This window comes from Nerophis lumbriciformis, linkage group LG19 (genome assembly GCF_033978685.3).
Source record: "Nerophis lumbriciformis linkage group LG19, RoL_Nlum_v2.1, whole genome shotgun sequence".
In the NCBI taxonomy this organism is placed as follows: Eukaryota; Metazoa; Chordata; class Actinopteri; order Syngnathiformes; family Syngnathidae; genus Nerophis; species Nerophis lumbriciformis.
The window spans coordinates 5,417,241-5,429,124 of record NC_084566.2 but is presented as its reverse complement, the minus strand read 5'-3'; the positions used below and the strand labels follow the sequence as shown (position 1 = coordinate 5,429,124).

The 11,884-nt window shown below is 40.4% G+C and overlaps 1 protein-coding gene across 3 annotated transcripts in view; it reads left to right on the top strand.

Annotated features, from left to right (window-relative positions):
• The window catches only part of gpc5c (glypican 5c), a 348,645-nt gene extending 339,186 nt beyond the window's left edge, over positions 1-9,459 (top strand). For 2 of the 3 annotated variants that reach the window (XM_061979656.2, XM_061979655.2), the window contains one exon: positions 8,422-9,459. In XM_061979656.2, coding sequence (XP_061835640.1) covers positions 8,422-8,588 — 167 coding nt within the window. In that variant the 3' untranslated portion in view covers positions 8,589-9,459. The remainder of the gene's footprint in view (positions 1-8,421) is intronic. The other variant, XM_061979657.2, reaches the window with a different exon arrangement.
• The last annotated feature ends 2,425 nt before the right edge of the window (positions 9,460-11,884 follow it).

Genomic DNA, 11,884 nt, shown 5'->3' with positions numbered 1-11,884 from the left:
CAAGCAGGGAAGAATGCTGGTATGAGCTTTTAAACATAACCCGTTAACTGCTGCCAATCAAAAGGTGAATAAGATACTCTTTAGGGTTCATATGTTTGTAAATCTGACTGTGATGAAGTCAGTGCCTCACCAGCCATCAACCTCACCGCACGTCACTGATATATATATATATATATATATATATATATGTGTATATATATACGTATATGTAGGAACCAATTAAGTTCGTAAATGGAGGTTCCACTGTCGTACCTAAAGGGTAAACACACTGCAGTCTGCTGATTGGCGGAAGAACAATGGCCTCTTGTGTGCGAGCATAAGCATCAAATGCTGTCATCCATTGTCCTTTGTTGACTGTCATGATCTTAAGTGATGTCCCCAGTAGAATATCCAGTACATACAGTAGGCATACATGTGGCATCAGGTACTTCTTATAACAGCTGTTCACACGACAGTCGGTCTTGCATAGTTTATTTAGCGCTGCCTCGCTTCCTCCTGACTACATTTTTATCACTTGCGATTGAGTTTTATGTCAAAAGTTCACAAAGCTTTGCAAAAACAGCAGCAGTATGATTTTTTTCCCCCCAGCCCTTCCGATAAAAAGCCACTTTGACTAGTAGGAAGCAGTGTCGTCTGGACTTTAATTGGTTATCCAGGCAGGAATTGTCTCTTTTAATCAGCCAGCTGGGTGATTTAGAATTTGCACATTGGACTTCTCCATTCTGACTGCTCCCCGGTGGGATGCAGCCCATTATCACTGAAACAATAGGAGCTATCAGATTTGGGATAAATGATGTCTTTGTCTATTGTCAGCCAGAACAATTATTGAAAAACACTGACATTCACTCTCTTCAGAGGCTGGCGTTTATCACACATACCCAGCAGAGATGGGGACATGACACTGTGCTATCGCAAAATGTATTTTTGATCACCCAGGGTGAGAAGAGATTAGATAATCATTCTGTTTTCGAATAAAAAAATCATATTAAGAGGCTTAAGTATGACTTATTTTGCGGCAAAAAGTTAATTGAATGGTTAAAAACCTCGACACAACATTTAACTCAGCTATACTCTCTTTCTCTGAATATTCAGGGGGTAAAATCATTTTATGTTGGATTTTATTTCTTCTGTTCCTTGTAAGATTCAGTGATTTGTTCTAATATTAGTATTTTCTTTTCTTAATACTTATATCTGACATCACATGGACAAAGATAAGACCTTCTGGAGGAAAGTTCTGTGGTCAGATGAAACAAAATATGAGCTGTTTGGGCACAATACCCAGCAATATGTTTGGAGGAGAAAAGGTGAGGTCTTTAATCCCAGGAACACCATATCTACCGTCAAGCATGGTGGTGGTGGTATTATGCTCTGGGCCTGTTTTGCTGCCAATGGAACTGGTGCTTTACAGAGAGTAAATGGGACAATGAAAAAGGATGATTACCTCCAAATTCTTCAGGACAACCTAAAATCATCAGCCCGGAGGTTGGGTCTTGGGCGCAGTTGGGTGTTCCAACAGGACAATGACCCCAAACACATGTCAAAAGTGGTAAAGGAATGGCTAAATCAGGCTAGAATGAAGGTTTTAGAATGGCCTTCCCAAAGTCCTGACTTAAACGTGTGGACAATGCTGAAGAAACAAGTCCATGTCAGAAAACCAACAAGTTTAGCAATTTTGTCAAGAGGAGCGGTCAAAAATTCAACCAGAAGCTTGTGGGTGGCTACCAAAAGCGCCTTATTGCAGTGAAACTTGCCAAGGGACATGTAAGCAAATATTAACATTGCTGTATGTATACTTTTGACCCAGCAGATTTGCTCACATTCTCAGTACACCCATAATAAATTCATAAAAGAACCAAACTTCATGAATGTTTTTTGTGACCAACAAGTATGTGCTCCAATCACTCTATCACAAAAAAAAATAAGAGATGTAGAAATTATTGGAAACTCAAGACAGCCATGACATTATGTTCTTTACAAGTGTATGTAAACTTTTGACCATGACTGTATCTTGTGGTGTACCTCAGGGATCAATACTAGGACCAACCTTGTTCAATCATTGTATAAATGACATTTGTAAAGTTACAAAAGACTTAAAGTTAGTATTATTCATGGATAATACAACAGTGTTTTGTTCAGGAGAGAACACACAGAAGATAATACAAATAATAACTGAAGAAATTAAAAAGATGGTTTGACAAAAACAGACTATCTTTGAATCTCAGTAAAACTAAAATAATGATATTTGGTAACAGTAGAAGAGAAAGTCAACCACAAATACAAATAGACAGAGTAGATATTGAAAAGGTAAATTAAATCTAATTTCTAGGTATAGTGATTGATAAAATGAACTGGATCCAATTCAAGAAACTTAAAGTGTTTACAAAGTACAAAGAAGAAGAACCATGATAAACCCTCTGAATTTATTTCATCCAGCCATTCATTTTCTAGTTATTTATTTCACCATATGAAATATAACTTACTTCACTAATATATATATTTTTTAATGATATTACTTATGGAATACATTGTGAATACATTGAGAACAGGAAGTCAACAAAAGTTTCAGCTAAGGCTATGTAAAGGAAAATGGGCTCTGCTTCTTCCTACTCCTATTCAAACATGTTGAATAGAGAAACTGGACATTGTGATGTATCATGTTGTACGCATGCATGTGTGATGCATCATGTTGTATGCACGCATATGTAATGTATCATGTTGTATGCATGCATGTGTGATGTATCATGCTGTACGCATGCATGTGTGACGCATGCATGTGTGATGTACAGTGTTGGGACTAACGCGTTACAAAGTAACGCGTTACTGTAACGCCGTTAGTTTCGGCGGTAACTAGTAATCTAACGCGTTATTTTTTATATTCAGTAACTCAGATACCGTTACTACATGATGCGTTACTGCGTTATTTTACGTTACGGGGGTTAGGTTTGGTTGGTATCAACACTTCAGTCATCAACAATTGCATCATCAGAGAAATGGACATTGAAACAGTGTAGGACTGACTTGGTAGGATATGTACAGCAAGTGGTGGACACAGAGAGAGAGATCAGAAAGTATAAGAAAAAGTGTCTACATTTGATTATTTACAATCCGAAGAGGTATTATGTGGAAGGGAGGGTGTTAGTTTAGGGTTGTAGTTGCCTGGAGGTGTTCTTTTAGTGCGGTTTTGAAGGAGGATAGAGATGCCCTTTCTTTTACACCTGTTGGGAGTGCATTCCATATTGAAGTGGCATAGAAAGAGAATGAGTTAAGACCTTTAGTAGTTCGGAATCTGGGTTTAACGTGGTTAGTGTTAGTGTTATTATGCTGTTTGTTACTTATGTATGTTATGTTGCAGCTATTTAAAATAGTTTTGTCAATTTGTTCTGGCCTGAAATAAATTGGCCCTTTGAAACATATCTTTGTCTTTGTGTGTTGTATGTAGAGCACATTGCTTAGCAGAGTTCAGTGATGCAAATGTATGTCAAGTTGATCAACACATTGTATTATTCTCCAGTGCAATAACAGTACTGAAATGAAGGCTAAAAGGGCATTAATGGGAGCTTTAAAAAGTAGAAGAAGTAACTAAATAGTTACTTTTCACTGTAACGCATTACTTTTTGGTGTAAGTAGCTGAGTTAGTAACTGAGTTACTTTTGAAATAAAGTAACTAGTAACTGTAACTAGTTACTGTTTTTCAGTAACTAACCCAACACTAGTGATGTATCATGTTGTATGCACGCATGTGTGATGTATCATGTTGTATGCATGCATGTGTGATGTATCATGTTGTATGCACGCATGTGTGATGTATCATGTTGTATGCATGCATGTGTGATGTATCATGTTGTACGCATGCATGTGTGATGTATCATGTTGTATGCATGCATGTGTGATGTATCATGTTGTATGCATGCATGTGTGATGTATCATGTTGTATGCATGCATGTGTGATGTATCATGTTGTATGCATGCATGTGTGATTTATCATGTTGTATGCATGCATGTGTGATGTATCATGTTGTCTGCACGCATGTTCCAAATAAACTAAACTCTCATAACATTACGACTTCACTCATGTGATATTAAGATTGTATTCATATAATACGACTTTATACTTCCATTATTATAGCTTGTTAATATTATCTTGGAATGTTACTTTTTATCTCGTTACATTGTGACCGTACACTCCTAATATTTTAACTTTATTCTTGTAACCTCATGATGTCTTTATCTCCTAAATGTTCCATTTTTCTTCTCCTTCTTACTGTCAAACTGGCATCTAATTTTCCAGAATTTCACCGTACAAATACCAGTGGTACCATGTTTCCAGTTTCACTAACTCGGTGTAAAAACACTTTAAATGTTGCCATAATATTCTGGTGGCTGAGCTTCCTCAGAATCAGAAATACTTTATTAGTCCCAGAAGGTAAATTCAGATTTTTGCCTCCAGATTTTTCTTTATAGCATAAATTATTATTTATATTTTTTCTCCTCATAAAATGTCTTTATTATTTGAAAAATTATTGTTTTTTTTAATTGCAAATAATGACTTTAGTCTCCCGGTATTTCAACGTTGCCTTCTTCCTCCAGCAGGGATATTCAACTAAATTGTTTCGGGGGCCACATTTCTAGAAAAATCTCAGGACCTTCACTGTTAGTCCTATTTTGTATATTCCTGAGAACAGGCATCCTCTACAGTGGACATCTCATTTAGTTGTCAGAGTTACAGGTGTGCTCTGCCGTTTTTAAAAAAAGCTGGTCAAAGATCCTCTCGTGTTTTTAGGAATCTGCTGCAAAAATGTGAGGTTTTTGAACCAGTTGAAGAGCCCAAATGATGAAAAAGAAAGGACCTAAAATGGACCCTTGAGGAACACCACTAGTACAAGTAAATAAGTTGAACACGTGACGACTCATTGCACTTGAAGTAAACACCTTAGTTACATAAATCACATTACGAAAACAAAAAAGGGGAGGACTTAAAGGGGCGCCTTGAGGAACGCCTCAGTTGTGTCAATCACAGGTTTGGACCCCGGTGTTTGCTCGCAAGGTCAAATGTTTGTTTACAGTGGTCCAAGTTCCTCTAAACCAGTGTTTTTCAACCATTGTGCATGAGATACAGTCTGGTGTGCCGTGGGAGATTATCCAATTTCACCTATTTGGGTTAAAACAATTTTTTGCAAACCAGTAATTATAGTCTGCAAATGATGTGTTGTTGAGTGTCGGTGCTGTCTAAAGCTCAGCAGAGTAACCGTGTAATACTCTTCCATATCAGTAGGTGGCAGCCGGTAGCTAATTGCTTTGTACAAACCCCGTTTCCATATGAGTTGGGAAATTGTGTTAGATGTAAATATAAACGGAAAACAATGATTTGCAAATCCTTTTCAACCCATATTCAATTGAATGCACTACAAAGACAAGATATTTGATGTTCAAACTCATAAACTTTATTTTTTTTTGCAAATAATGATTAACTTAGAATTTCATGGCTGCAACACGTGCCAAAGTAGTTGGGAAAGGGCATGTTCACCACTGTGTTACATCACCTTTTCTTTTAACAACACTCAATAAACGATTGGGAACTGAGGAAACTAATTGTTGAAGCTTTGAAAGTGGAATTATTTCCCATTCTTGTTTTATGTAGAGCTTCAGTCGTTCAACAGTCCGGGGTCTCCGCTGTCGTATTTTACGCTTCATAATGCGCCGCACATTTTCGATGGGAGACAGGTCTGAACTGTAGGCGGGCAATGAAAGTACCCGCACTCTTTTTTTACAAAGCCACGCTGTTGTAACACGTGCTGAATGTGGCTTGGCATTGTCTTGCTGAAATAAGCAGGGGCGTCCATGAAAAAGACGGCGCTTGGATGGCAGCATATGTTGTTTCAAAACCTATATGTACCTTCCAGCATTAATGGTGCCTTCACAGATGTGTAAGTTACCCATGTCTTGGGCACTAATGCACCCCCATACCATCACAGATGCTGGCTTTTGAACTTTGCGTGGATAACAGTCTGGATGGTTCGCTTCCCCTTTGGTCCGGAAGCGAACATGACAACAATTTGAAATGTGGACTCGTCAGACCACAGAACACTTTTCCACTTTGCATGAGTCCATCTTAGATGATCTCGGGCCCAGAGAAGCCGGCGGTGTTTCTGGGTGTTGTTGATAAATGGCTTTCGCTTTGCATAGTAGAGCTTTAACTTGCACTTACAGATGTAGCGACCAACTGTATTTAATGACAGTGGTTTTCTGAAGTGTTCCTGAGCCCATGTGGTGATATCCTTTAGAGATTGATGCCGGTTTTTGATACAGTGCCGTCTGAGGGATCGAAGGTCACGGTCATTCAATGTTGGTTTCCGGCCATGCCGCTTACGTGGAGTGATTTCTCCAGATTCTCTGAACCTTTTGATGATATTATGAACCGTAGATGTTGAAATTCCTACATTTCTTGCAATTGCACTTTGAGAAACGTTCGTAAACTGTTTGACTATTTGCTCACGCAGTTGTGAACAAAGGGGTGTACCTCGCCCCATCCTTTCTTGTGAAAGACTGAGCATTTTTTGGGAAGCTGTTTTTATACCCAATCATGGCACCCACCTGTTCCCAATTTGCCTGTTCACCTGTGGGATGTTCCAAATAAGTGTTTGATGAGCATTCCTCAACTTTCTCAGTATTTATTGCCACCTTTCCCAACTTCTTTGTCATGTGTTGCTGGCATCAAATTCTAAAGTTAATGATTATTTGCAAAAAAAAGATGTTTATCAGTTTGAACATCAAATATGTTGTCTTTGTAGCATCCATCCATCCATCCATTTTCTACCGCTTATTCCCTTCGGGGTCGCGGGGGGCGCTGGAGCCTATCTCAGCTACAATCGGGCGGAAGGCGGGGCACACCCTGGACAAGTCGCCACCTCATCGCAGGGCCAACACAGATAGCCAGACAACATTTCACACACTAGGGCCAATTTTAGTGTTGCCAATCAACCTATCCCCAGGTGCATGTCTTTGGAGATGGGAGGAAGCCGGAGCATATTCAATTGAATATGGGTTGAAAATGATTTGCAAATCATTGTATTCCGTTTATGTTTACATCTAACACAATTTCCCAACTCATATGGAAGCAGGGTTTGTAAATCGACTCAAGTTATGGAAAAAAATGCCAACATGGCACTGCCATATTTATTATTGAAGTCACAAAGTGCATAATTTGTTTTAACATGCCTCAAAACAGCAGCTTGGAAGCATGAGGAAGTTGAGGTAGGGGGTGTAGGGGGGTAGGTGGGGGTGTATTGTAGCGTCCCGGAAGAGTTAGTGCTGCAAGGGGTTCTGGGTATTTGTTCTGTTGTGTTTATGTTATGTTACCGTGCGGATGTTCTCCCGAAATGTGTTTGTCATTCTTGTTTGGTGTGGGTTCACAGTGTGGCGCATATTTGTAACAGTGTTAAAGTTGTTTATACACCCTTAGTGTGACCTGTATGGCTGTTGACCAAGTATTCACTTGTGTGTGTGAAAAGCCGTGGATATTATGTGACTGGGCCGGCACGCAAAGGCAGTGCCTTTAAGGTTCATTGCCGCTCTGTACTTCTCCCTACGTCCGTGTACACAGCGGCGTTTTAAAAAGTCATAAATTTTACTTTTTGAAACCGATACTGATCATTTCTGATATTACATTTTAAAGCATTTATCGGACATCTCTAATATTCACCATTAATTAGTTGCTTTTTAACATGCAAATTAGTAACATATTGGCTCTTAATTAGTCATTATTAAGTACTTATTAATGCCTTATTCTGCATGGCCTTATTATACAACCTAACCCTCTAACCCTAGCCAAATAACTCTAAATGAACTCTTTGTTACTTAGAATATGTTCCCCATACTAAAGTGTTACCCATACGGACCAGAAACAGATAATTGTGGGCGGCACTCTGTGGGGCGCTCACGATGGTTAAGACACACCGCCATATAGTAGCCGTATGCACGTTGGAAATAAACAAATCTCCATGAGGACGTTATTCCCATGAAACCATCACGTTATTTGGCGTGGCGCAGTGGAAGAATAGCCGTGCGCGACCCGAGGGTCCCTGGTTCAATCCCCACCTAGTACCAACCTCGTCATGTCCGTTGTGTCCTGAGCAAGACACTTCACCCTTGCTCCTGATGGGTGCTGGTTAGCGCCTTGCATGGCAGCTCCCTCCATCAGTGTGTGAATGTGTGTGTGAATGGGTAAATGTGGAAGTAGTGTCAAAGCGCTTTGAGTACCTTGAAGGTAGAAAAGCGCTATACAAGTACAACCCATTTATCATTTATCATTTATTTCAATCACAATATTTCTTCTTTTTTTTTCTCTCCAATCAACTTGATAGCCGGTAAACCTTTGCTGGGATGTGAATGTGATGGCGCTTCTCTCTCGTCTTGTTCTCACAGCTCACACAAAAGGCTCCAGTGAAGTGGGATCCATCGGCCCCGGGACGGAGGGCTCCAAGCCCCCCTCAGTGCGGGTGATCGGGGCCTCGCCGCCCGCCGTCCGGCCAGGACCCTGCGGCCTGGCGCTGCTTCTTGCTGCACTTTGCTCACAATGGACTCTCTTCTGATGCGGACCCCCACGCCTCAACCACCATCTTTCCTCCCGCCGGGCGCCGGGCGGGACAGAAAGACCGGAGGATTCTAGTCCTGGAGCACGTCTCCAAACAGCAGCTTCCTCTGTAAGGAAATGGGCGGGACGTGCGTGCGTGCGTGCACCAACCAACGCAGCCCTTCACTCTTAAAGACACGCCCCTCGGTGAGGTTTCCACGTACGCCAATTCCCTTTACACTTTTATTGCTTCCGCCCGCGCACACTCGCTCCTTGGAAAACCTATTTCCTGTCCGTGGGTTATGGAAGGCGTGATAGATTGATGAATCGGTTTCAGGCACCCAAACTCGACCGAGTGTGTTTCCTGGCGGCCGTTTAGAATGTAGTGTGTGTGCAGGCCAGCAGCCCTCACACACACACGTGTGTGTGTGTGTGTGTGTGTATGTGAGTCAGTGTATGTACTTTCAGTTTCTATGCAAACAAACCAGCGACTTAAAGGAAGCAGCGAGAGAGGAAGAAGCGTGCAGGTTTTTATTGACTTGATGAATGATTGGCGTGCATCCTGGGTTGTTTGTGGAACTGCTCCTTGTTGCATGTTGTCAACCCGACATGATTTAGCCAAGCATGCCAGGACCTTACAGTAGGGAAGGGATTCATATGGGCCCCCATTCCAGGGTGGTTTTTCAATTTTGCAATTCTGAAAACGATGGAAAGTGCCACTCTACATAGCAACTGATGCTGTGGTGGAAGGTGGAAACACAACACTACTGCAGGGGTGTCAAACTCATTTTAGCTCAGGGGCCCGCGTGGAGGAAAATCTATTCCGGACTGATAAAATCACGGCATGATAATTAAAAAATAAAGACAACTTCCCCCCAAAAAAATTTTGTTTGTTTTACTTTGGCCAAAAATGGAACGAGCACATCCTGAAAATGTACGCACGACAAATGATAAGTTAAGTTAAAGTACCAATGATTGTCACACACACACTAGGTGTGGCGAAATTATTCTCTGCATTTGAACCATTACCCTTGATCACCCCCTGGGAGATGAGGGGAGCAGTGAGCAGCAGCGGTGGCCGCGCCCGGGAATCATTCTTGGTGATTTAACCGCCATATTCAACCCTTGATGCTGAGTGCCAAGCAGGGAGGTAATGGGTCCCATTTTTATAGTCTTTGGTATGACTCGGCCTACCGATCTCAGGGCGGACACTCTAACCACTAGGCCGCTGAATCCTCTTGGCAAAACATTTCAAGTTCGTTGAAGATTCTGAGGAAAAATTTGGCGCAGATTAAAAACACCATAAACTTGTTTTTACCGTTCAACTTCAAGCACTTCCTGTTTAGGATTCTTATGTGGGCAGATAAAAGTGTGTTTGAAAAAGCAACCGAGTGTTTCTTCAAACCACTGCATTGGTGACATCCGCAACTGCCACAACACATTCATTTATCATCATTCAAATATTACAATTATGATATAAACAAAACAATTGACACCATAACGGCCGAATTAAATGTAATATAACTTCAAACTAGGGATGTCCGATAATGGCTTTTTGCCGATATCCGATATTCCGATATTGTCCAACTCTTTAATTACCGATACCGATATCAACCGATACCGATATCAACCGATATATGCAGTCGTGGAATTAACACATTATTATGCCTAATTTGGACAACCAGGTATGGTGAAGATAAGGTACTTTTTAAAAAAAATTAATAAAATAAGATAAATTTAAAAAAAATTCTTGAATAAAAAAGAAAGTAAAACAGTACAAAAACAGTTACATAGAAACTAGTAATTAATGAAAATTAGTAAAATTAACTGTTAACGGTTAGTACTATTAGTGGACCAGCATCATGCACAATCATGTGTGCTTACGGACTGTATCCCTTGCAGACTGTATTGATATATATTGATATATAATGTAGGAACCAGAATATTAATAACAGAAAGAAACAACCCTTTTGTGTGAATGAGTGTGAATGGGGGAGGAAGGTTTTTTGGGTTGGTGCACTAATTGTAAGTGTATCTTGTGTTTTTTATGTTGATTTAATAAAAAAAAACAAAAAAAAAAACATACTGATAATAAAAAAAAACGATACCGATAATTTCCGATCGCATTTATCGGCCGATAATATCACCAGGCCGATATTATGGGACATCCCTACTTCAAACTTAACCAAACTTGGTATATTTAAATATATAATACAATAGAAGAAACAACAAATGTAGAAACACACATTTTTACAAAGGAGTTCAGGGTGCACATCTTGTCAACACATTGTGAGGGCTGCACAGAACTCTAACGTGTTGATTTAAGTCTTTGCATCTCTCAGTTTAGTTTTTTATCCGTTTAGTGGATAATTTACATTAAAAAAACAAGTATTGTGCGTCACTACAGCATCAGTCTGCCGCCATCTGCTGCCAGCCTCAACAAGAGCAGCTGATTGCTTGCACCTGCGCTGATTGGAGTAGCGGCAGCCAATCCAGAGGGCGCTTAAAGTCAGCTGACACGTCATCTTAGACAGTGTGATGTGGGTTACAATTAAATTGGTATTGCGACATCCAGTGGACACATTTAGAACAGCAGTTTCTTTCATTCAAATATTGCAGCTCATTTTTATACTTGGCAAACTCATCTTGCGGGCCCGATTTAACCTGTCTGACACCCCTGGTCTACTGGCTAAATTGGCCACGTTTCATGTGTCAGGTAAACCGACACGAATGGGACCATGTGAATCCCCATCCTACTCGACATGATGCTAGGACTCTTCTTAATTGTGGGCTTCTTCCTTCGACACCAGTGACGTCTAAGGCCCAACGTTCCTCACTAGTCCTGCAGATCAGCAGTAAATCCTGAATCCCAAACAACAAAGTACGCCAATGATTGTTGGCTGGAATGATGCGCGTGATACCTTCATGAATGTACGCGCAGTGCCACTAGTGGCTGGTTAAGGTATTACACATTCAGCTGACGTTCTATCTAGACCAGGTGTGCTCAAACCTTTTGCCCAAACATGTCGCAAGGCCAAATACTGCGCTTTTAAGTACAGGTGTCCCGATACAACTTTTTCACGTCCGATATGATATCCATATTGGATACGATACCAGCAAGAAGCATACAAACGTTTGTTTTTGTCGTGTAAAACGTTACAAAATGTTTGATGAAGGAAGGCTGGTCTAAAACAGAAAACAATGGAATGAACATATTAACCTATTTTTTATTAACAGTTTATATTGGATTTATGCTGTCTTTAAATTCAAGTAGAGTGGTAATTGTGTCTTTTCTTGGTGACTCCTAGTGGTCAC